The sequence below is a fragment of the Pleurodeles waltl genome, chromosome 2_2 (genome assembly GCF_031143425.1).
Source record: "Pleurodeles waltl isolate 20211129_DDA chromosome 2_2, aPleWal1.hap1.20221129, whole genome shotgun sequence".
Taxonomy (NCBI): domain Eukaryota; kingdom Metazoa; phylum Chordata; class Amphibia; order Caudata; family Salamandridae; genus Pleurodeles; species Pleurodeles waltl.
The window spans coordinates 973,629,570-973,656,640 of record NC_090439.1 but is presented as its reverse complement, the minus strand read 5'-3'; the positions used below and the strand labels follow the sequence as shown (position 1 = coordinate 973,656,640).

General features: G+C 42.2%; 1 protein-coding gene across 12 annotated transcripts in view; it reads left to right on the top strand.

Moving 5' to 3' along the window:
* Window positions 1–27,071, top strand: part of ENPP2 (ectonucleotide pyrophosphatase/phosphodiesterase 2) — a 636,665-nt gene that overhangs the window by 512,932 nt on the left and 96,662 nt on the right. For all 12 annotated transcript variants that reach the window (XM_069220669.1, XM_069220667.1, XM_069220665.1 and 9 more), the window contains exons 17-19: window positions 42–129; window positions 19,482–19,654; window positions 26,553–26,601. In XM_069220669.1, the coding sequence (XP_069076770.1) occupies window positions 42–129; window positions 19,482–19,654; window positions 26,553–26,601 (310 nt within the window). The remainder of the gene's footprint in view (window positions 1–41; window positions 130–19,481; window positions 19,655–26,552; window positions 26,602–27,071) is intronic.

Here is a 27,071-nt window from a genome sequence, read left to right as displayed (position 1 = left end):
GATATTTTCTTATAATCTGCTTTCTACTTTTTTTTTTAAAGACTGTATTTGTAGGTTATGGCCCTACGTTTAAGTTCAGGACCAAAGTGCCTCCATTTGAAAATATTGAACTCTACAATGTAATGTGTGGTAAGCAGTTAATTTCTTTTGCTGATTTAAAGCTTTTCCCTTAAGTTCACAATTGATTGTTGACAGACAGTTAGTGTATGTTGACTGTTTAGTACTTTTTCTCTTACTTATTAACACTGTTAGTTCGAAATCTGCTAATGCTCTCAGATGAACAGTTGTGGCTCGCTGCGCTCACAAGGGGTGGGGCAGGTGCTGCGCGCAGGGGTGGGGGTATGGAGAGGGTAACATTTTATTAAATTAAAAAATAAAAAATAAAAAAAAACTTACCTGACCTGTCACCGCTCCTGTTTCTCATGTCGCTGCATGCACAGGCTCCCAGCCTGGCCTGCGGCCAATCCTGACACTGCTCAGAGCTGCTTCAGGATTTGCTGGGAGCGCCCAGCCAGGGTGTTCCCAGGCAGACTGGGATCCTGTGCCTGCTCTCTCCAGCCCGGCAACAGAGTGCGGGCTGGAGAGAGCCTACTGTGCATGTGTGTGTTTGGGCCAAACATACATGCGCACTGAGGGGAGTGCACAGTGCTCATTCTGGTCATCCACAATGCCTCACTCCTTTCGTTTGTTAAAGAATTTGCAGCGGCGCCTGCTGCTGGAAGTGGGGTGACCCTCCGCTGCCCTAATGAAGGAGCTGCAGCTGCAGTTGAATGACATGCTTGTGTCCTGGTATCTTCTGCTGATATTGTACAATCATTGTCTTGTCTTCTGTTTAACGTTTATAATTTTATTTTTTTAAACGTATAAAGTTTTAATTGATTGAGCGAGACTGCTGAAAACCAGTTTTATATTTATTGTGAATAGTGGCAAGTGCAGTTTGGTATATTTGACAGGGGGCTCTTTTAGTCCAGAGGACACTAGCCATAAAAGACACAAATGCAACATAATAATCAAATGCATGGGTTTTCCTGCATGCATCATGTCCTTCCCAAGATTCAGGGCCAGATGTATCATGCATTTTTGCAATTGCAAAAGTGCATTTTGTATATATGGATCCCAATTTGCAATTCGGTAACTTGTTACCAAATCGTAAATTGGAATTGTGACCACATACCGATTCCGTATTAGGAAGGGGCATTTTAAGGGCACCCCTTCCTAATACCGAATCGCAGAGGTATGTAGGAATGTTTTGTGACCAAAATGTGGTTGCAACACATTAGCATTTTACCAAATGACTGGAAAAGTCCCACTTGAAAAAAAGTCTGTTTAAGGTCCTAATGCCAAATAATTGAGACGATTCAGGTAAACAAAGTTTCAGAAGGCTTCGTTATTGCTGTCTAATTCATTCTGTGCTGGGGTCAGTCCGATGCTCGAACGGGACCTGTTTCGTTGTCTCTTCACTCTCCTGCATCCATGCTGTGCCGTCAGTCCCATTTTGATGTGGGGGTCCCCACCTGTTTTGTGATTCCAGCCACTCCCACACCTCCTCGGGGGTTTGAAAAAAGGTAGTGTGCCCCTCTATGATCACTCTCAGCCTAGCTGGGAACAGGAGGGAGTACTGAATACCCTTGTCTCGAAGTGCTCACTTCAATGCTGCGCAGGGAAGGCCCGCTTGCTCTGTACCTCTGCCGTGAAATCTGGGAAAAGGGTTACTGTTCCAATTTCAACAGGGAAGGGCCCAACTTCTCTTGTGCGCTGTAGTAGCACATCCCTGTCCCTGTAATGCAACCGCTTAGCCACCACCACCTGTGGGGGCCGGCCCGGGGCAAGCAGCCTCAACAGCACTCGATGTGCCCTTTCCAATGCAAAGAAGGGGGTAAGCTGCTCCAGGGTGACCTCTGATCTCAGCCATTTTCCAGAAAGGCCACCATGTCTTTGCCCTTGGCACCCTCCGGAAGACCGATAACTTGCCCATTGTTCCTCCGATTTCGTCCTACAGCGTCTTCGGCTCGGCGCTCCAGTCGTTGGATACGATCGGTCAGCTGAAAGACGGTACCTTTAATTTCCTGATGTGCTGGTGTTAAATCCGTGAGCGCACTTTCAGTGCCTAGGACCCTGTCTGCTAGCTTCTGGTGGTCTGCTCTCAATAGGCCCAGTTCTGCTGACACCTGGCCAAATTCCCGCTGTAGCATTGTTTTGGATTCCTCTGTGGCTCCCAGAATTTTGTCCAGTGTGGCCTGTAAGGAGTGCGGGACGGGGTTCACTATAAACGCTTGGGCCATGTCACTTACTCGGCACCGGCCCTGCGACTTAGCTCTGTTCTGACTTTTGGTAGTCACCCCATATGACAGGTGTTGTCTTCGAAAGGGGCCTGGTGGAAGTCCCCGTGGCCTTGTTCAGTCTCACCTTTCCTTCCCTCAGGGCAGGGCTGCTTAACGAAGGGCCCAGTATTGCAGAGTGGGCCGTCGCCGATGGGGCCCTTCTCTAATGTTCTTCTCACTCCCCACCAATATGTCATACAAGGATGGGGGAGTGTAGGCGCGGCCTATTGCCACCAATGTAAATAGGACTGTCTAATGCCCTGCGAGGAAACGCCACAAGTCCCTTTAATAGTTTGCGGTGGTATCATGAGTTTATCAGGGGCCAAGTCCATATGGTCTCCACTCTGGCCTTGTCATAATCAGAAGCTACATTGTACTCACGGTGCCTCGGGCTGTCCGGCGTGCGCCATCACTGTATATCCGGCCGATCAACACCCCAGAGGCATCCTTCTCATCACTTTACCGTGGGCCACGGGTGCAGGATGAACCGACCCAGCTTTCCTTCCAGCGCTAGTCGTCCCTCTCGGGCCCACTGTCGTCCCTCGTTTTTGTTGGTGGAGGGGGCCGCCTCGCTCCCTTGTTTAGTCTTCACAGGGCCCTAGGGGTTTCCAGTACTTCCCCAGTTGCGTGGCCCCTGCTGCTCTTCCACTTTCAGTGGGGTGTCGCTAAGCCCTCCAGGCTGTGCAGGTCCTTCGTGGCCCAGTCGTCTCCTCTGAGCGCATGCCAGCCACGCTGCGCCAACCGCGGCTGATGCCTCCACCCATCTGTTATGCTCCCAGCAGTCTGTGCTCCCGGCTCGATCTCTGCGGCTCCGATCTGCTCCGAAGACCTCTCAAATGGGCCCCTGTTCCACCCTGTAGCTGGCGACAGTCTCCAACCCCCGGCAGGGTGATATAAAAAGGATATCTACTGGGCCTAAGTGGAGCGGAGCTTTCACGCATCCGCTATCATTGTCAATTATGCCATGCCCCCACATCGTTGATTGTTCTTGGGCTCTGCATCTGCCCTCTGACACAGAGTGAACAAAGAAGCTGATGTCAACGTGTAGAGTTGACACTCTGGCATTTAATTGTGTCACTTCCAGGGTGGAAAGAAGTCAGCACAGAGCCACACAGTGCCACCTACTAACACACAGGATCAGTGTTGTTTTAAATCTTCCAGATCTGGAACGTAGAGATATTCAGAAGTTGAGGAATCTGCGATTAGATAAAGTATCCACCAGAAAGAGCAATATCTGAACCTAACTAGAATGTCCCTGTAACCTTTGGGTTTTTAGTGAATTTCTAAGTTTTTTTTTTTTTTTCTCAAATCTATTTCCTAACTATAATGTCCCTGTAACCTTTGTTTTTTTTTCAGTGAAACTGTGCGTGTGTGCAATTTAATAATGTGATAATAGCTGCACAAAGAGGGATCCTTATTGGTGTTAACAATATTCTTCTTATATGGTAATATGACCCCTATCCTCCTTGCATTCTCAAAAAATAAAGTATGGATTATTTTGGTGTTCATCTGTATCTTACAACTATTTATCTCTGAACCTATCTGCCACTGATGCATCCTGATCTCGTAAAGCCGTAATCACATCCATAATTTCCATCTTGTTAATCGGAGCTATCAATGCTTAAGTCACTGTGCTGACAAATTCATAATTATCTACTGTGAAAGTGTTTCTTTGAGCTGTTTCTTTAATTGACAAACTCCAGCATAAAGTTAGGAATACAAGATCTGAGCAATCTTGTAACCTTCCTTAATTAGTAAATCCATAATGAGATTGACAAATAAAAACATTGTCTCCTCTGCCATTGCCGACCCCAGAAGCTTGCATAACGTATATGCTTCTACATAACATTTTTGTCTATCGGTTTTATGATTTATAATTTCTCTGGACAGCATAGCACCTGAAACTTCAGTTAAGCTCTTAGGTAGTCTAATTTATAGTCGATTACACCAAAGGTAAAAACTAGAGGTGTATTTTAAGTAATAATATACACTTGTGATTTTACGTATTTATAGAGAACATTGTCACTTGAAATAATCTTTGTGCTAGAACAATTAGAAAATAACCACTTACTCTAGACAAGGAGGAGAGAAAGTTATGACAACAAATGGGTTGTACGCTTTTTGTTAAACGTAGTGAGGTCATAGGTCTTTAAGTACTTAACTGCCTCTTCTTGTTGCTTTTGATTAATACAAACCTGACATTTTACGAAACCTCCTTGATAGGCCTTAATAATTCCCAGATACTCTATTAAAACAAGTGGGCTGCACTTCCTGCAGTAATATATATATATTTTTAAATGCATTAAAAAGTGTGTGTTTACATCAGGAGGGCCAGAATAATCTATCGGTCTAAATATGTTGCCTGAGATGAAAGATGGTCCAAATCACATTGTCAATGTAACCATAGTGTGCTAAGATAGGACCATATGCTTCAATAATTTACTGAAAGATGTTTGTCCTGTCACAGTTGACCACATTTTAGGAATACATAAAGGCACAGAGGCATTGTCTCGCATACTGTTGCCAGAGTTTCCCTTCTGGTATACCTGCATGAAGGGAACTCTGGTCTTTTTCTAGTGGCAATAAAACATAATTTGAATCTCCCCACACCCCCGCCCCTAATCCGAATATAGAAATCCAGTGGGGCAGGAATGTCACCATTGACTAACAGCAATAGTCCATCTTCTCTTCTAGTAAGTTTATTTTATCTGCTGTATTCCTACCCTGTTTATGAAAAATAATATATCTGTGTGCAATCTACATAATGAGTTTCTAGTGCATTCTTCCTGGCTGATTCTGCGTCTGATATCGGTTTGTTGTAAAACAGGTTTCTTCACTTGAATACACTTGAACTTCCTGCTGCTGTAAATTAGCTGTGAACCTATAGCAGTAGCAGAAATTAGTATAAGACATTAACATTTAAAGACTCAAACTTAATCTTCATCCAAGAATGAATAATAGCTTATTTTATGGAGCATTTTTTAGTGTGTCTGTTGTTTGTAAGCACTGTAAATAGGTGTTTCTAGCATGTAGTGTAATAGCACTCAAATTACCATCCTCAAAATGATACAAGGCAGAATTGGCCTTGGTCGGATTGCAACTCTTGACCTGCAGACGACCATATGCATAAGTGGTGAGCATGTACCTCCCTGAGCTATCATTCTTGCTAAGTAACATGCCATCAATTTGACTGAACTGCCCCTAATGGACAGGCATGTCAAATATATACTTCCTCCGGCTTCCACTAGAGTGCATAGTGGCAGGAATATTATTGATCACTTAACTGCGATTTTTGAATTATCTGACTGGACTTCCCATAACTGGTGTATAGAAATGCTTGATCACGAACTAGCGTCCTCTCCTGCTGAGATCCCTCAAACCTGGGCTGTTTCATATGGGATGCAGCAGGGCCTTCCTCCAGCCCTGTAACTGCATTATGTCTGGTCAGATCTGTCCCGATTGGTCTCCTTCAGAGTACGTCCACCGTCCAGTGCTCTGAGCACAGCTAACTCTACCTGATAGCATGATCAGGTTGCTACTCCATGGTGGTTCCTTGTTGCATTGTTCATTGTCCACAAGGCCCATCTTTTGAACCCTTCTTTGGTGTAACGTAATCCACAGTGAGCTCACTGAGGCAACCCAGATGTTGGGGTTCGCCTTTTATAAAGCTGCTGCCCTCTTGCAAGCTTCATGGCGAGGAAGCCATTTTATCTGGTGCTGCAGCACCACGAAATCCTAGCTATTACTTTAAACTGAATAGTGGATTTTGCATAAGAGGTCAATGGATCGACGCAACAAAGAATTGAGGGGATGTCATCAATGAGCAATGTGATTATCAATATTAATCTATATATTTAGAATTCTGAACCTCAAACAATAACCACACCAGTTTATTAAGAAGAATTAATAATTTATTTCCCTAGATTAACAATGCTAATGTCACGAAAATAACTCTCAAACACAAGTGATAGGCCTATAGAATCAATAATGGCTGATTAGAACGTCTTATATGTCTGTGTTTAATCAAAACAATCAAACAATCTCCAGTATCATTTTTTTGTTAAATCTTTTTATTGGTTTTATCCATTTAAAATAGCTCCAGATTATACTGTACAGACTTGGTTGGCATTGATACTTGTCAGACATAGGTAGCAATCTTACAAGTTGCACATTCAAATTACATGATGGGGAAACAGTAAAATGTGTTCAGTGCAATAAAGTGATAGTAGCGAGGTCAATATACATAGCTGTTTTAAAGTGGCAAAGAATGAGGAATGTACTGGAAAACATCATCATGCAAGAGGTGACTAAGTGAGCTCTGTGAACCACTTCTAGCGAATCTAGGGTCAGCTCAGCTCTGGTATAAACAAGGTCCTTCATGCAGGATGTTATTGATGAATTTTCAGGAGCAACAGTGGTGAGAAAAAGAATTACATGATACAAGAGGAACTGGTAACAAAATTTAGAGCCCGTTCACAACCCGCCCACCCCTTGAATCCAGGGGACCCACAGCATGGTAACATCTCTGTAATGTCACTTGTATTTGCAGCAATACAAAAACATTAGATAAAAAATAATCAAGCAGAAGCAGTAGGAGCCCCGGAGAGAAAGCATACAAATAAGTGACCAGGTGGTAGACACAGCATATAATTTAGCTAAGCGGACACTAGCTCGGTGCCTGGTGGCATTAAATCATCAGCAATTATGTCTTGTCCCCCCTACTTGCAATGAGTCACCATCTCATCCCAGCTGGTGGAGAGGGGATATTTACGCAGCCCATAGCATCCTCGCGTCGCAGTGCGGCCCCTCCACCTCCGCCCATATCATAAAAGAGCGTCTCCAAGCCAGTACGATGGGGATTCAGTGGCTTTCCACCTTTAAGTAATGAGACGCTTGGCTGTCCGAAGACCCAAGTCCAGGAATCTTGTGGACGCTTAATGCTTTTTTGCTCTCTGGAAAAGACCTAAGAGACAGGAGCTGCCATCTAACAGCAGTGGACGCAACGTATATTTGGATTGGATAAATGTATTTATTATTACCCAATAATTCAAAATCTTCTCTCATTTACTTTTGCATTATTTTTCTTTTTCCCTTTATTTTCCCCATAGAATTTAGTCATTTGTATATCAAATCTTCTCCAGTTCGTTTCAAGTCGTCTCCTTTTCAAACATTTCATCAATTTATATATTCCCCAGATTCCAATTAAACAAAACACAATTATTGACACACGCTACTATTGTTAACATAATACCCTTTCCCACATTGCCAAACCAATTTCCCACAGCTGAAATTCCCTTGCCAACTTTTTCCCAAACTGTAGTTTCAGTTAGTTATTTTAAATCTTGTTTGTTATTTTTTACGTTTTTAATCAACTCTCCAATTTCTCCTCAATTATCTCCGGAATATATGCACAGCAATGACTTAAACCAAGTAATTTACAAACTCTGCCCTCTTTTGCCAAGAGAATGTCTAATGCATGGCAGTTCTGAAGTGCAATAGTTCTTGTAGCAGCCAACTCAGTTTCTAGACGAATGATGGCTCTAGAATAACTCGTCAACATGTTATCCACTATTGAAGACAACTTCTGTATCTTGATAGAATTCAGAACTACTCCTACTGAAGGAATTATAGCTCCAAAAATGTCTCCCACAATGCTAGAAATTGATTCTCGCTTGTGTCTCATTTGAATTTTAATTGTCTCGGGAAATTTACTCAAGTCTTCCAGCTGATACATTTTTGGAAGGCTATTCCCAAATAACATGTTCCATACCATCCTCTAGGAAGATGGTAGTATGCATTTCTTCCACAAATATGGTAGATCCTGGACATTCATCATAAAACCCCATTTACTCCGGAACATGAACACATGTCTACACTCACTCGTTCCCACAAACCCTCTGTCATTCTTACTCCATGGCATATATCTACAAAGTTTTCCCACGTGCTCAGCATCCAATGTTAGTTTTCCCTGTTTAGTAATATCAGTGTAAGCATAATCAATCTCAGGTCTTCGACTAATCATTCCCTTATCTATCCTTGCCTTTATTTCTCTCATATCTTATGTATTATCCAAAACGTTCTTTTCTACAGGTGTTGGTAAACATGTTAAATTGTTACTATGAGCAAATGCAGTGCCAAAGGTTAAAGTAGGCTCAAAGAAATCTCTCATAATAACTATGTTATTATCCTTGGCTATTTTATTCAGATAACCAGTGACCGGTACAAACGAAAATCCCATGTCAAAGTCTATCGTTAGTGATGTAATATTGTATCCAAAGAATTATCAATTTTTGCAGTATGGTTGGCTCCATTCATCTCATAATCAATCACTCCTAAGAATAACAGTAAATACATTAACACACTCACTACTGCCAATCCAATACCTATAACCCTACCATGGCTAATTCTACTGTTTTGGTTATGAAAGTTTCTCATGGTCTCCAAAAACAAAAAAAAACATTTTCACAAATTTAAAAAATAAAGTATACAAAATCTAAAAAATAAACAAAATCCTAAATAAAATCCCTCCTAGAATTTTTTTTCTTTCTTCTTCCTTTCCAATAGCTCATTCACTCAGTCTCTTTTAGTCAATTCCGGTATACCAGCTTGTCATCTCCGATTATCAACTTGTCTATTTCAGCTATTAATGTCTCTTTTAGGCACAACTTTCAGATTATTTTCATTTTTTCTTCCCAGATCCTTTCTCATAATCTTCATGTGCCTGAATAAAAATGTTCAGTGTCTCTATCAAAACAATAACTCAGTCTTCTTGCCGTTCATTTGTAGTTATATATGCCCATTCTGGACCAGAATATGGCTTGCTTGCAACTCTTTTCCTTTTCGGTCTTTTACTGCTTTCGCCGCCTTCTCCACTATTGTTTTCTCCTTCATTCAACTTGTTCCTCCTGAATCAGTGGTACTACATTAATTCTTCCATCTTTTGAATTTTTCTCTGGACAATTGTCTCCTTTCAATGTCTTCTTAGTTAATAACTTTCTCAGGATTGAGTCTTCACTTGAGTTTGAACCTTTTTCTTCTGACGTTCCCGCAACTGGTTCAGGAAGAGTATAATCCACTTGGGCAGGACTACTCTCAATTCTTTTCCCAATGGGGTCAGTCCTTTGTTCAGTTTGGTATGTCAAACTACCTGCTAATGAGGACACCCTCCTCTGAGCAGACCTTCTCTCATCCAATTGTTTCTGATCACTCAACTGAGGACATCCTCCTCTGATCAGAATTTATTTCGACCGATATTTTTCTTTCTTCATGAATCGACTCCTCTTCCACTCCGTCTGCACATTGTTCAGTCTCTTCAGAGCCTTGTTCTTTCTCATCTGTTACAGGAGTATGTACATCTCGATCATTCTCAGGATCCGGCTCTTCACTTTCTTGTTCTTTACTTGTAATGTTGTCAGCTGTTGGCAACCTCAACAGCTCCTCTTCTTGTTCTGTTGAGTTATTCACCTTTCTTGTGTGGCTGGCATGCACCCAGTTTGGTAAACCTGCACACTTCACAGCTGCTGTTGTTGTTGTGAGAATGACGTAAGCCCCCTTCCACTGTGTCTCCAGCCAAAACCTCCTCACATGCTTCCGTATAATCACCCATTCACCAGCTCTCAAGTTGGGGCCTTGACCTTGTATTTGTTGCACTGTTGTTGCTTCCACCGGATGAGGAAGGCCAAACCACATCAGCCAGGCTTTTGCAGTAATCTAGCACCATGTCATCTGTAATATTCACAAGTGCATTTGCAGGTATCGCTGGCAATCTCATTGCTCTCCCAATTTAATATTTCATGAGGGGACAACCCAGTCTTCTTGTCAGGAGTACTTCTCATTGACGTTAGAACTAGTGGTAAAGCATCTGGCCACTTTAATTTCGTTGATGCACACACTTTTGCCAATCGAGACTTTACAGTTCCATCCATCTGCTCCTCAAGTCCTGATGCTTCTGGGCAATAACTACAATGTAGTTTCTGCAGAATTTTTAATGCTGAAAAAAGTAATTTTATCACTTCGTTACTGAATATATGATATGATTCTAAAGAGACCGGAAAACCAAAACGTGGAATTAGTTCTCACAAAAGTAATTTAGCTACTGTAAGGCTATCATTTCTTCTTGTTGTATATCCCCCAATCCAGTGACTTAAATTGCACACAATCACTAACACACATTTCAAACCAGCACACGTAGGCATCTCAATAAAATCCATTTGCATTCTGCTGAATGGACCTCCTGCCATGCCTGTGTCCCATGTTGACAACTGTCCCTTTGCCTACATTTATCTGTTGGCAGACAATGCACCTATGGCAAACCAGTTCAGCAACTTGTCTAAATTTTTCATTATACCAGAACTGTTTGAAGCACCTGATCGTTGCATCTCTCCCTATGTGTGATCGTCCGTGATAATATCTGCCCATTTGTGTCAACAGACTGTTTGGTAAAATCACTTTTCCTTCTATTGTCACCCAACTGTCATCTTCTCTTTGAATGCAATTATGTTTTACCCAATCTCTACGCTTTTCTTCTGGAACATTGTTCTGTATGGCTTTCAACTCTTCTAAGGTCTCAACAATTTGCATTGTGAAATTTCTGTTCACTTCATTATTTTCAGACATTAATTCCCAATTTCCTTTGAATGAAATAACATTTAAGATTTAAGGCACAACATTTTGCAACCTGGTCTCCATAAGTATTTCCCAAAGTTACATAATCTTGTCCTTTCTGATGTGCGCTGCATTTAACCACAGCAATTTTCTCAGGTTTCTGTACTTCCTGTAGTAATTCATGTGTCCTTTCACCATTCCTTACAGGTGAACCCGTAGAAGTTAGAAAACCTCTCTGTGACCAAATTTGCCCAAAATCGTGTACGATACCGAATCCATACTGGCTGTCGGTGTAGATCGTTATTTTCATCTGATCTGATAATTGGCATTCTCTATTAGGAGCCACTAATTCTGCAACCTGAGCAGAAATCACTCCTTTAAGCCATTAAGCTTCTAGTATGCCAGTAACTGTGCACACTGCATAGCCAGCTCTTAATGCACCTCTGTTGTCTCTTAGACAGGAACCATCAACAAAGATAATTTGATAATTGCCTTCTAGACAAGTGTCTTTAATATCATCTCTTGGTTTCGTGCATAATTCTGTCACTTCTAAACAATCGTGCTCAGTATCATATAATTTGTCTGGATCATCTGGTAACAACGTTGCCGGTTTAAGCACTGTGCACCTCCTTGATCATCACATTTGGTGCCCCAAGAATCACTGTCTCATAACGTGTCAATCTTGCATTGGCCAGGTATTGTGTCTTTGATCGTGTCAATAGAGTTTCTGTTGAATGAGGTACCATTACTGTCAGAGTATAACCCATTACAATATTTTCACTTTGAGTTATACTCTGCTCAACTGTTGGAACTGCTTGTAAGCATCCTGGTAAGGCTGCTGCAACTAGATCCAAAGTAGCTTAAAAATATGCTACTGGTCGATTGACGCCACCATGTGCCTGTCAAGACAAAGAACATCATCACGCTCATGACAAAACAGGAAAGTTGTTGTGTAATCAGGCATACCTAGAGCTGGGGCTTCACACAAACTTTCTCTCAACTCAGTAAATGCTCTCATACTTTCTTCATCCATCATTGAGATATGAAACATCCTTATGCGTCAGCCTTTGCAAAGGTTTAGAAATGGCTGAAAAATTTGGAATCCACTGGCGACAATATCCTACCATTCCAGAAACATTTTCAACTCTTTCTGTGAACTTGGTATTTTCATTCTCATAATTGTTGCTACTCTTTCCTTTGAAATTCTTCTAGATACTTTTTCAATCAAATGACCCAAATATTTTACTTCTCACTGACAATACTGCAACTTGGTAGGAGATACCTTATGACCATTGTCTCCTAAATAGTTCAACAATGAAATTGTATCCTCTTTACAACCTTCTTTTGTCTTTGATGCCATGAATAAATCATCAATGTATTGCACCATTGTCGATTGATAAGGCATTACCAAAGACTCCAGTTCTTCAAAATCTGATTGAAAATTGATGGTGACTCTGAAAACCCTTGAGGAATTCTACACCAGCAATAGACTCTGGTCAGAAATTTGAAGCAAAAGAGATATCTACTGTCCTCATGAAGAGGCGCAGAAAAGAATGCATGACACAAATCAATCACTGTGGACCATTCTGCATGACACGGAATCTGAAACATTATCACAGCTGGATTTGGCACTACTGGACAACATTTCACCACAATATCATTTATTTTCCTCAAATCCTGGACAAGACAAATTTTCCTACTTGGTTTTTCAAACCCATTATTGGTGAATTGCACGGAATACTCATCACTTCCTTCAAAACTCCCTGTTGCAAAAGCTGTTCTTTCAAAGGTCTTATCCTTTCAATTGCCTCATTTGTCATTGGATATTGCACAGTTTGTGGGAACGCCACATTCTCTTTCACTGCCATTCTTAACTCCTTTAATTAAACCAATGTCTTTTCCTGATAAATCCCAAACCTTTGACTTGACTGTTTCCTGTAAGTCAAATGGTAGATCTTTTATTTCAGAAACTGGAAAGAAATTAATTAAATCAACTGAATCGTTGTCTTCATTTGTCTGCTCATTTTCATCAATCTGATCATCAAAATTAATCAGAGGAAACTCCCTGCACACCAATTCCTTTTCGACAGTAATTCTCAAATCCTCTCCATCACTGTTTGTCTCAATTTCAATGCCTCTAGTTGAACATGAAATGTAACAATTTATTTTACACAGCAAATTTGTTCCCAGTAATGACACTGGACTAGAATTGCAGATGACAAAACTGTGGAAATCTCTAAAATGCCCAACCTTCACAAGAACTGGTTCTGTGAGAGTTAGTCAAATGTTTGTTCACAACTCCTACTATCTGAACTGTCCTCTATGAAATCGGTATGTCTGGAACTTCCACAGTTTTTACTGTTGAACGTGTTGCTCCCGTATCAGCAAGAAAGTTAACTTCATGACCATGTACTTCATCCTTCACATACGGACCTCTCTGATTCACTTGTAGTGATGCTGCCATCACAGACTCCTCATCTAAACTATCCAACGGCCATTCATCTTTTATTTCATCCTCACTGTGTAAAGGAAACTGTTCAACTGTTTTTTCACTTTTGTCCTTTTTTTGATTCTTGACTACTTGCAAAAGCATTACCTGTTGTTGATCCATAGGACTCTGTATCATTTGCACCTGTCTGGGCATGTGCATTTGTTGAACAGGCACCATCTGCACCTGTGGCTGCATTTGTTGTATTTGTGGCATTTGTACTTGATGTACCTGTGGTTGTGCATTCTGTAATTGTTGTATTGGCTGTAAAGGCTGAAAACCTTGCATACTATTTATATTATTCTGGAAATTCTGATTTTGACCCCCCATTCTATGTCCTCTCGTGCTCTGATGTGAATTGACACCATGTGTCTGTTGTACAACAGCACCTTGATTTAGCATCTGACACTGTCTTTTCCAGCGTCTAATTACTCCACATTTATGACAAGGTAACACCTTTCGCCTTTGTTGCTCATCTTGCATCACCACTGAACTCAAGTCTACAATTCTATTAACCACCGGAAGCATCATTCACCTCGACCGCTGCCTCTTCCTTGACTGTGAAACATACCATTCCCTTGTGGCAGTTGCTGGAAATTTCCCTGTACTCATGTCTGTGCAGCCTTAATCTGCATCACCATTACTTTCTCTTTCAACTTTTTCTGCTTCAACTCTTATCTCATCACTGCATTATTTTGCATACTGTAATACTTCATCAATCGCTTTTGCTTGCCAGCAGATTAAATGATTCTTAATCATCTGACTAACTTCTGGTTTTATTCCTACAACAAACCGAAACACCAACAGATTCATGCTCTCTATCAATTGTTTCCACACCACTAAATTGTTTGAACGCCTTCAACAACCTTTTGTAATATGGATGAACCGATTCCTTCCCTTCGTGTGCTGTCCTGTCTATGCGCTGCCAATCAACATTTTTCAGCGAAACTCTTGTTTTCAGAAACTCAATAACTTTATAGTAATATTTCATTACTTCTGGAGATGTTGCACCTGTTTTCAAATCCCTTTGCGGATCACTTATTGGCCAATCCACACTCCTTTTGCATTCGGTCCAGAAATCAGCCAGAACAACAATATCAAAAAGTGTATTGAGGTCTTCCCACAGATGTTTTTGGAAGCTTCACAAATCTGTCTGCTTGTACCACTCCACTGGTTTTTCTCTCAACCTTGGGTAATCATTTGTAAAACTTAAGCTATCACCTCTATTCTATGGTACATGTACAAAATGTCCTCCTGGCGTTTCTATCATCTGCAACATTTTCACTGAATCTCCTGCCTGTGTCATGTCGTCCTTCTTTGGTCTTTCTCTTTTCTTGACCCATCTGCCTTCCCATTTGTCTAATACTCTCCAAACCTGCACTCTCTCAAGTAATTCTCTAAAATGTGTTTTCATCCCTGCAGACCTCATGTGTATAAAGTCGTCCTCGTCCATGTTTAATCTGTAATTTGTTTTCAGACTTTTCATTTTTGATAAATCAATATCATACTCGGCTGCTATTTTCTGTAACTGCTGGTGCACTTTGTTTGCTCCTCTCATAATTATTTTACACAAATATCTCAATTGCGCTTCAGTATAAGACTCAGGTCTGTTCACGCCCATGGTCCCTTCCAGAAGTTCATTTCCTTCCATTGACACTCACTCTGTTTATTGTGTCTTCTTCCCTGTCTTTCTTTTCTAGGGTTTTTGAATTACTTAAATCTTCCAACCACTTCATTATTTCTTGTGCAGATAAACCTTTCAAAGAAACCTCATTAGACTGTACACCCAAATCTCGCTCTTGGGCTGTGCTTGCGCATTGTTGTGGAAATGTTAATCTCTCCCCCTGACTATTGTAAGATCTAATGCCAGGATTTTCAACAGGAGACAATCAATTAAAGAATTAGTCTCATTCAGTGTTTGTCCTTGTCTAGGAATTGATTTTTCCAAAACCCCATTCTGAACTTGGATCAAAGAATTCACTCCACTATTGTTTATGCGTGCATATAATGGAGTCAGCAGACCCATCGTAATAGATACAGAAATTGCATCTGGACCAACTAAAGATCTAACTTTTTGTATCTGCCCTGCACCCATGCTCTGCATTTGTGGAATCCGTATCGGAAGAGGCTCTCTTTGAATCGTACCCAATCCTTGTTGACCAGGAGACAACACTAAATTAGTAGTCGTCCTTATGACCTGAGCCTCTGGTTGTATTTCAGGAATGTTTATTTCCAGCTGTCTGTTGTTCAGTGAATCATGAAAACTACTCAGCATCTGAACTCTTTGAATGTTCATGGTATCCTGTGATACCTCTGATGTGGATAGGCAGTAGGAATCGTATTACTAATTCCACTCCCACTTGATCCACTCTCACTTGACCTCTGATCTCTCAGATTCATTTTTGGTGGAGGATAAGTCTCTAAAATCTCAAACTATTTTGTCTTCACCCATCTCATTGTCATCATTAAACATGACTTGTTTCAAGTCTTTTAATTTTTGTTCTTTAGTCACTGAAGAACTCTTTTTCTTTCTCTTTCCATCTTTTGACTCATCCTCATACTCTTTTGACCTTGCAGGAAATAATCTGATCCCCTGTAGAGTTGCTACTCTTCACCTTTTCTGCTCTTCATCTCAGTTAGCTTCTGCTAGCGTCTTTTCTACTCTCCCCATTCTTTTTTCAAATTTCAATGCTTGTTGCTGTCTAGCTACTAACTCCCAAATCGCTAGCGCTTCGTACTGTGCTGGCTGCTGTGAAGGTTTTCAACTGTACATTTTCAGCCTCAAATTCTCAAATGTTCCATTTTCTGGAAAAGCTAAGCAACCTTCTTTGATTGTAATCTTAACCCAATATTTCAACCAAAGACACGCTCCTGCACCTTTCTCCTCAAATACAATAAATGCCGGAGTATTTTCTGGCGGGAAAATATCTCCTTCGAGTGCCGGAGTATATTCATCACCTCTCAGTGCACTTCTCAAAACCTTGAAAAACTTCATCTTCTACTGAATTTTATTCAAACCTGATGTCCACAAAAAAAATTATTATTTACGAACGGACTCAAACTAAGCAAAACAAATAATTAATTCTGTTCAAAAACAACCAATCAGAAAAAGTGACTACGATCCCACAATTCTCTTTGACCCTTTCACCTTCCAATCGCGTTACTTTGTTATCAGACTGATTGACAAATCTGTGCGCAATCCTCACTAATCAACCAATCCCACCGTGGCACCACTTAACGTCACACTAACACACACACACCCCATCTCAGCACAATTGCTGAGACGCTGACAGTCTTTCGGTCTGATTTCTTTATCAACTTACACATTAAATCAACTCAATATTAATTTGCGAGCAGAACTTAAAACCAAAAAAAAATAAGGAAACAAATTTGCCCATTTACTACAGGTAAGGTAATACAATCGCTTCAGGAACCTTCCAAAGTAACTTTCAGCTTCCGCTTACTCTTTTTCACAGTTCCCCTCATTCGCAGGCAAAATTCGACCTGCAAATTTTGCTTCTCAACTGATCATTGGACTATTGTCTTAGTGCACTTAGTACTCACTAAATCTCAGTATAATTTCAATCGCACCAATTATCTCACAACCTTGTTTTACCAATGACGGTGAATCGGTCTATTAAATTGACAAATTACAACATACACCAAGAGTCTCACTATGTCAATATACTTCGGCGTCCCAGTCCTCTATCCTCAGGTCTGTTATCAACAACCATGTGGATAATTTTTCCTGCATTAAGCGCCACACTCAAATGAAGAACGCCGCTTCACTGCTCTCATACCTATTTGAGTACACCCACTCCTTCTAAAGTCTACTGGAGTATCTCCACTCCTTTTGAACTCATATACACCTCAATCATCAGCAAATTAGCTTAAGCTGTGCAAGCGCAAATCACCCCACTCAATTCAACAAAACACCGCTAGAAACATACTCTTCTCCAAGAACTGGGGAAAGTCACTTAAGGCAACTAGCAACTCATCTTATCAAATCCGTATAACATTTCGGAAAAGTCAGCACATCTATTTCTCTTTAAAAAGAAAAATGTCCACAAATCCCATTAATCCCATTATGACATCATCAATCAATGACGTAACTGTAATCTGCTACCAAAAACTGCTGCAGCGCCCCGAAATCCTAGCTATTACTTTAAACGGAATAGTGGATTTTGCGCAAGAGGTCATTGGATTGACGCAACAAAGGATTGAGGAGATGTTATCAGTGAGCAATGTGATTATCAATATTAATCTATATATTTAGAATTCTGAACCTCAAACAATAACCACACCAGTTTATTAAGAATTATGAATTTATTTCCCTAGATTAACAATGTTAAAGTAACGAAAATAACTCTCAAACACAAGTGATAGGCATATAGAATCAATAATGGCTGATTAGAACGTCTTATATATTTGTGTTTAATCAAAACAATCAAACAAATAATCTCCAATATCATAACACTGATGAATAACACCAGAATTGGCAAACAAGTTAAAGTATACATTAGTACAAACAATCAAAGAGTGTCAATATGAATCTTGAGCATTTGAAAGTTAATTCCCTCACTAAACACAAATTAGCATCAACATTTTGGATTTCATGTAAAAGAGTTTAGAAACACAAATTTAGAAAAACACTCCAACTCGGGTTATTAAAAAAAAACCATTATTGTTCTTATGCAGCATTTAAACTATATGTTGCAGCTGGTACCTGCAAAACAAGAGAGACACATATAACAATGCGATTTCATACATTACCCATAGAACAACAACATGCAGTCTACTTCAGCAAATGGACACCATCAGGTAAGTCTTCAGAGAATCAGGTCTATCGATAGCTAAACCCACACCACTAAAAAGACTTCAACCACTATCAGGAACTCTTGAACTCATCACCCTCTAGAAAATCCTACCCGGTTGTTATACTAATCTTCAAAAGGTTTGATTGGTCAGTACATGGGGTGGTTTACGATTCAACCAATAGTCACACTAATTGATATCCTAAAATGCAATGACATCAACAATAACCAGGACACATTCATAACAGTAACTTTTCCTCTTCCGTCTTGTCTGTGACTCCATTGTTCCATCTCGTCTAAACTTCTCAGGAAGAAACTTCTCAAGTTGAAACATATACTTCCATCCTCGGGGAAGAAACCACATATTAGTGGCATTTTCAAACAATAGAACATTCAACTCATTTTAGGGTTTTTATAAATCTGACCTTGTAAGACATAGTGCAGCAACCCGCTAGGGGTACCTGTGTACACATTTATTTAGCTATTTAGCACACACTTTTATGTAAGCATTGAACCACAGAAAATACCCACAACTTCAGTTAGAATTTTGCTTAGCCAAAGAACAGAAATTAAATATGGCAACCATTTTCTAAAGTCACCTGTTTTCGCATGTTAATTCACTATATGGTTTATACATTGAAGTTATTAATAAAACGAATTGGAAAATTCACACTCTCACACTGGTACCCCAACTTTTACAGTTGGGGAAGAGGATGTGCCAGTCTGTGTGCAACAATTTCTACTTACCAGTGGGCCAACTGAGGGCAGCGAATAAAAAAAATAAATTAAAAAAAAAAAAAAACGGTGGTGGCATTTGATCAGGGGTCTTTGGGAAGATGCATCTTCTCAGCTACAAGCTAAATTGAAATAGATCTCTTTCTGATGACTGCACTAAGTGACACTGCAAGTTTTTCGCATGTGTTAATTAAGTTTAAATACATTAAATATGTTCTCCAAAAATTTAGGGCAAACATTGGATGCAAGATTGACAGTACCTTCAGCTGCATTATGCCTTTCTCTGCTCACCTCCAACTCTGAGCCAACACTCTAAAGACCCAGAGGCCGAGATTGGGAATGCTGATACATATGCCTTTACCCAGCCCCACAATTGATTACATTGACATTTGTTGTGATTGATTAGGAGCTGGGCTAGTGTGAAATCGCATTTGCATGCAACCTTTTACTCTCACATTCGCAGGTTAGGTTGATTAAGTAAATTATCACGTAACTGTTGCCTTTTCTCTTTGTTGTCAGATGTTCTCGGGTTAAAGCCGGCTCCGAACAATGGAACCCACGGGAGCTTAAATCACTTACTTAAAGTCCCTGCACATAAGCCGACAATGCCAGAGGAGGTGTCCAGGCCCCTTGCTACTGTACGGGGTGCTCCAACACTAAACGAGGAGCTGGGGTGCGCATGTGACGACAAGGTAGAGCTACAGTAATGACGTTTTGTTTTGTAACTGTTATTGGCTGGCGATATTTTATGTAAGGTCACTGTCTTTTAACAAGCTGAGACCGCTGCTTGCTTTTTTAGAGGGAGAATATATTTATGTTATGAAAAGCAAGAGTATAATTGTCTCAATTGTACACTGTTCGACTTGTTGTGGATGAGGTTTATTTTGTCATTTTCTAAATCTTCAAATTAAATACAGGTCTTTAAAACGCTAGCTTTGACATGAGTAATGCTGAGTCCAGCATTAAATTGTGAGTTTGTGCTTTGTGGTGCACAGTTGCATGAAGGACATGACCTAGAATCTTTGCCACAGATTCCAAAAACATAGCCAGCCATCCTTTTGATGTTGATATAATGCAATGCACTATTACTGAATATACAGTCTATCGTTCAGAGTATTTGACAAAGATTTCTTAGAAGAAAACAACATACTTGACGCCTCCCAGTCTGGATTCCGCAAGAACCACAGCACTGAGACCGCACTCATCGCCTGCACAGATGACATCAGGACCAGAGTGGACAAGGGCGAGACCGTCGCCCTCATCCTCCTAGACCTCTCAGCAGCATTCGACACTGTATGCAACCAAACCCTCCGCGCACGCCTTTTCGATGCTGGAATTCGACACAAAGCCCTGGACTGGCTTACCTCCTTCCTTGCTGAAAGAACCCAAAGAGTTCGCCTCCTTCCTTTCCGGTCTACAGCCACCAAGATCATCTGTGGAGTCCCCCAAGGATCCTCCCTCAGCCCCACCCACTTCAACATCTACATGGCTCCTCTCGCCAACATCCTCCGCCCCCACGGCATCACCTTATACGCAGACGACACTCAGCTCATCTTCTCCCTCACTAGGAACCCAGCCACCGCCAAAGATTAACCTGCACGCCGTACTCCTCGACGTCGCCAAATGAATGACAGCAAGCCACCTCAAATTAAATTGAAGCAAAACAGAGATCATCATCTTCGGCCCCAACAAGACAGCATGAAATGACTCCTGGTGGACCACCACCCTCGGACCACCCCCAACACCCACCACCCACGCACGCAACCTTGGCATTGTTCTAGACTCATCTCTCTCCATGGCCCAGCAAATCAACACCATATCATCCTCCTGCTTCAACACCCTTCGCATGCTATGCAAGACTTTCAAATGGACAGTCACCCACGCCCTTATCAGCAGCAGACTGGACTGCGGCAGCGCCCTCAACGCAGGGACCACAGCCAAGCTTCAAAGAAAACTCGAGCAAATTCAGAATGCATCTACACGTCTTATTCTCAACCTCCCTCGCCACAAACGCATGTCCACCCACCTCAGATCCCTACACTGGCTGCCCATCAAAAAAAGGATAATTTTTAAAGTCCTCGTCCACGCTCACAAAGCCCTCCACGACACTGGACCGGCCTGCCTCAACGAATGAGTAAACTTCCACATACCAACTCGACAGCTCCGCTCCGCCGACCTCGCCCTCGCTACAGTCCCCCGCATCCATTGCACCACCTCCGGCGGCAGATCCTTCTCCCACCTCGCCGCCAAGACCTGGAACTCCCTCCCCAGCAACCTATGCAAGACCCAGGACCTCCTAACCTTCAGAAAGCACCTTAAAACATGGCTTTTTGAGCAGTAACCGGCAAACCCAACCCTCCTCCCCCCTCCGAGCGCCTCGAGACCCTAACAGGTGAGTAATGTGCTTAAGAAATTATTTGATTGATTGAGATTAAGAGTTAGTAACTTGGAGAAGGTGACAAGTTGCTCATGTTAGCTTTATCCCAGAGTAGAAAATGACTTTCGTTTCTCTTCACAACACAATTCTAAGACCAGTACAAAAATAGTGAGGGTGAGGGGGTTGCGTGGCCAACCAGCATGGCAGAATGGAAGTGATCCACAGTGGCTCCTCCAAGAACCCTGCAGTTCATCGCCATCGGATGCCATTTCCGAACCATTTCTCATGATCTGAGACCGGAACCACGGTCTGCCTAGTCCAACCCGACACCTCCTTGCCTCCAGCTCTTCCAAGCAGAAAGTGGCCGTTGGGAAGAGAGAAAAACCTCGACTGGAGGAAACATGGCAGATGCGCCGACATCGACTAGCACTGAGGCTGCAATGGCGGGCTGACAGACCCTGGGACCTTGCTGTGGGCTCAGCCGGGAGGCATTAGTAACCGAGAGCAGCCCTGTGGTAAAACACTCGATTCCCCCCTCCCTAACTAGCCCCCTACTCTCAGCAATGCAGCGCATAGACCTGAAGATTATAGCAAGGTCCCGCGATACCCTGATCACTTCAAGTGGAAAGCCGTACACTTATCCTAACATCTGGCTGATTATTGAATCGGCCTATACTTCCGTGGACATCTTTTTGGGGAGCCAAAGAATGAGGATGGGGAATCACGGAGAGGCCCAGCTCGCGTCCTGCCTAACCATAAAATTCTGAGAGCTAAGAGCACATATGGACATGCCCGCTCATAATCTCCTAGCGCACATCATCTGTGGTTCCATGCCTGATTACCACTCCAGGTGGACGTCAATCATATGGACAACACATCACACACAAGCAGGAATTAAAGCAACTCTTGCCCCAATGCGCCACACATAAGAGTCCATCCTTGCATCTGAATACCTAGACACATTGACTGACATCTATGCTTTAGGCTTGTACATAGTGGGACAGTCCCTGTGCCACCTAAAAAGTTCAAAATAGGGTGTCCAGTTACTTCAGTCCACTCGGGGTGAAAATGATGGCCTCAGACACCTCTCCAGACAACAATATGGCCCTTCTTTCTTCCCTTCACAAATTTATGATGGAGCTTCGCGAGGAACTTAAGGCTGACATTGCCTCCGCCTTTGAATACTTTAAGGCAGATGTCAACTCACAGATGACTGCCCTACAATTGGACGTCGATTTCCATTGGAGCGTGCACTCTAGATTTGGAAACGGAAGTGCAAGACTTGAAGAAATGCATGCACCTGCTGGGACTGGACGTGGAACACCTCAATTCCCAACTACACCTAGCACTTCTTAAATGTGAGAACTTGGAGAATCACTCACGAAGGGACAATATCCGAGTGAGGGGTCCGGAAGAAGGAATTGAGGGGGCCAGACCTGGAAGCCTTCATAGTAGGCCTGTTCTCGTAACTTCTGGAGGCTGGACAGCCTGCAGTGAAAGTGGAATGAGTGCATAGGGTAGGACTGCTGACCATGACTGGGGGGGAAGTGGCCTAGAAACGTTCTGGCCAGGCTGAGCTGCTACGAAATGAAATAACTGATTCTTCGTGCAGCATGTCAGAAAGACACTATTGCTTCCAAGGTGGGACCTGCTCGCTATTACAAGATGTTGCCCCAACGACGTTGGCACGAAGGCTACAATTCAAACCCATAATGGATGCTCTCAGACTTGGTAACGTGAAATACAGATGGACCTATCCTTTTGGCATTTCCTTTTAATTTTGCAACACCATTACACAGAACTAGAAGACACAGCCGTTCTCCTGGGCCTCAGTCACTTCCCCGGCGGATCCGGGAAGTCAAAATGGAATGACATTGGCTGAACGCACTGGAGGTCCTTCCCCTGTGGATTGGCACCCCCAGCGGAATGAGAAACGTGATGGCAAGAAATGACTCCTGGCGCTAACATATGAACCACAAAGCTGCCATGTTCAACTCTATCCTTACCAGGCCATTTTGCATAATTGGTGATCTCTTAGGCTTTTAATCCTGTGGGGTCGAGGAGAATGTACTGGAATAGACAACCCTGTGACGTTTGAATCCCTTTGGGCTCATACAGACTCTACAGAACAGGATGTACGAATAGTAGGAGATTAAGCAGCACACTTGTTGCACTCTGCATTTGCAAACTGCAGGGGATGTTTGTCATGTTAATGTCAACTATACCCTTATTATTTAGAATTAGGTGGAATTGGGGATTAGGAAGGAGTTTATACTACCTGGTTCTTAATTTTCTGTTTCTTTGTTCCTCGTTCTTGTGCATGGCAGAACATATTCTTTTGGAGTGCGGGAGGCCTGGGTGGAGGGAGTCTGACTGCACATGCGGCAAGATGGGAGGGAAGGAGGGATATATAAGACCCATTGATGACCCCCTTAGGGCAGCTTATCATCTATTTCCCATATACTCAGATGGTGTTAAATATTCTAATATGGAACGTTAAGGGGCTCAACTCCCCCAATAAATGCTCCCAGATTTGGAAATACATGCTTGATAGACTACTTGACATTATTGCCCTGCAGGAAACCCACCGTAAGTGGACGGAGGCACACAGATCATAGACTACGCCATAGATTATATCCCCTTGTCTATACCTCTTTTGCCAACACGAAACACAATGGAGTCACACTCCTTTTCCACTCCATGGTCAACTTCCCTATCAATAGCAAATTGGATAAGGAAGGGAGACTATTGATGGTTAAGTGGCTTATTGACGGTCAACTCTGCACCATTGCCACAGTCTATGCCCCTTATACCAGTCAGGTAGGGTTTTTCTACTCCTCCCGCTCTTCATTGGGTGGCTTTGTGGAGGGTGCTATTGTATTGCTGTAAGACTTCAACTTAATATGGGACCCTAACCTGGACAGCACACACCCACATAGATCCCCTCCTAGACTGTTTCCTAAAGCCATTAAAATGACCCTATATCATACCCTATACCTGGTCCTTGAAACACCTGGAAAGTAATGAATCCCGATGTACAGGACTATACTTTCTTCTTTCACACCCACAGAACCCACTCCAGGCTAGACCATATGTTCATAAGCCTCATTTAGAACACTCCATTCCGACCGCTACCGTTCACATGATCACCATCTCTGACTAGGCACCCTTAGAACTTGCCCTTGACTTGTGCACCTCAAGGTCATCTTCTCACAGATGGTGTTTCCGTAACATACTTTCGTGGGACCCCTTGTTTTGTACGGAACTTCGTACGGCGATTCGAGAATTTTTTCTGCTAAATAATAAGAGAGACACTCATACTTCCCTAACGTGGAATGCCTGTAAGACAGTCATTAGGGGAAAATGTATATCGTTAATGACTACGCTAACCCGGCAGAGTTGGGAGAGAGAGAGAGAGAGAGAGAGAGAGAGATGCTTGAAGCTGAACTCTAGAAAACCGAACCATTTGGGACATCCTCTGGAAGCTTAAAGCTGACTGTCCGAGCAATGCTTACCTAAGCACTCCCATAGCTACCACATTGATGATCTGGGACATAGTTACCAAGCCCAATGAGCTCACGACTTTCTCCTCCCCATATACACCTATTCATTTCAATCCAGCTTTCCCTCCTGTTCAGCTGCCAGCCCCCTTTGATAAGTGGAGACGGGGTGGGATGTCTTACCACATCACATCTTTTCCATGGGTGATGTCTTACTGTATCAGATCTGTTCTATAGGTGGGATGTCTTATCATTTTAGAATTGCTGTTGTGACTTTTTAACCTGCCTCAAAAGCGTTTCATTATGCCTAATTAAAACAGAGTTTTCCAACCTGAAGTAAGACAGGCTGCCACTAGAGACACCCTACCCATTGAGCAATTTGTGCCGAAAGCGGGAACTATCAGGCGATGCACCCCCTTTCTTTATTCTCTCTGCAGATCTACCACACTCGCCTCATGATTTGTTGCATTCTGGGAACCAACACTAACAATTGAGGCATGACAGTGGCATAACCTATGGCATGATATTACCAGATTTAATCATTCACTGGGATTACGTGAAGCCAATTATAAAGTCAATCAATCAGAGCATTTGTAAAGCCCACTACTCACCCGTGAGGGTCTCAAGGTGCTGGGTGGGGGAGGGGTGCTGCTACTGCTCGAACAGCCAGGTCTTGAGGTTTCTCCTGAAGGTTAGCAGGTCCTGTGTCTGTTGCAGGTGGATAGGAAGGGTGTTCCACGCCTTGGCGGCGAGGTGGGAGAACGATCTGCCACCGGTGGTTGTAAAGTCATCCCTGATTGGTACCTGTATCCAGCAAAACACCAGAAAATATTCCCAAACAAGACAGGCAGATTTTGGAATGGATATGGGTTCTTGGGAGATTTTGGTCATATCTTGTGGGACTGCCCGACTATTGGACCTTACTGGAAAGAGATCGTAGCACAGATAAAGGATATATTGAGCTATCCTGTCCCTTCAACCCCAGAAAATGTTCTCTTTTGTCTCAGGGATCTGTCCCTTAAACACCTAATGCAGGGGGGACCAGTTGATTCTCTGGATGTGCATGGGCGCTGCTAAGAGGACCCTAACATCAAAATGGAAAAAATGCAAAGCACTGTCATTGTCCCTACTTACAATGAAGCGAATGACTGATGTTATGGCTGACTCCAGGAAAAACTTTGGATGTAGATGGGTCCTCTAGTACACTACCTTTCGAGTGGACTAATTCTCTTTTTTCGTGCCCCATCCGAACAAAAATCTTTTCTCATGGCACCGTCATATTGCACCCGGGCAATCCCGTTGCAACGCACCTCCCATTAAAGCCTGAACTTCCCTCTATCTACTGCCTAGCTGATTAAGTTCCAACCATGCAAGTTATATTGATTCTCCCCTCTACATTTAAACCCTGGTTTTTATGTTTGTATTTCACACTGTCCTATCAGGAATACACAATTTAGAAAAGGCATGAAACTTTCCTCTCCTTACACTCACGTTTGGAAAATGGACACTTTAATGGCCTGCTTATAGATGGGACACTGTTTACAATTAATCTGCTTTTTTAAAGGGCCTTACGATGTATGTGACTGTTCTGTGTCTCTGAAAACTGATAAAAACTGTTTGACAAAAAAAAGAGTAAGAAAGGTACCTGAAATCAATTCATCGATGCAATTTGCGTGGCTACTAACCATCTTCTTTTTTTGTGTTTTTGCAAAGAATAAAGCTGAAGAACTCAATAAGCGTCTGTCCCCGAAAGGAACAGAAGGTAAGGAAACTATCCGCCGGATGTTTTCCACTCCTCTGTAACCATTTAAAATCAACCTGACTTGTAAAAGTATCATTAGCTTTTAAACCACTGTTGTGAAATGCCAAGCTCACGTTTTGTTTTGGTTCAGGGTAATACAATGTGTTCTTTTGTTCCATAAGGTGTAAAACTAAATTGTGGGTATTTTGTCTCTGCAAAAGGAGAAATAGGAATATGCTAAATAGTTCCATAGTACCAGACATTTTTTCGTTTTCTTTCTTGAGCAGTATTGTCCATATGCATGACCTAATAATTCTTGCGACCCGTACATATGCAATTGCAGTGTGCAAACGTTGCTACAAAGTGACAGAATGGCTCCAAAATGTAATTTGGGTACTAGTAAGAAGTAGAGCACAAGAAAAGGCGCTAGCGACGAGTTAAGAGTGATTCATGTTGTTTAAAATATTGCTGTACAGTCTGTGTGCAGGATC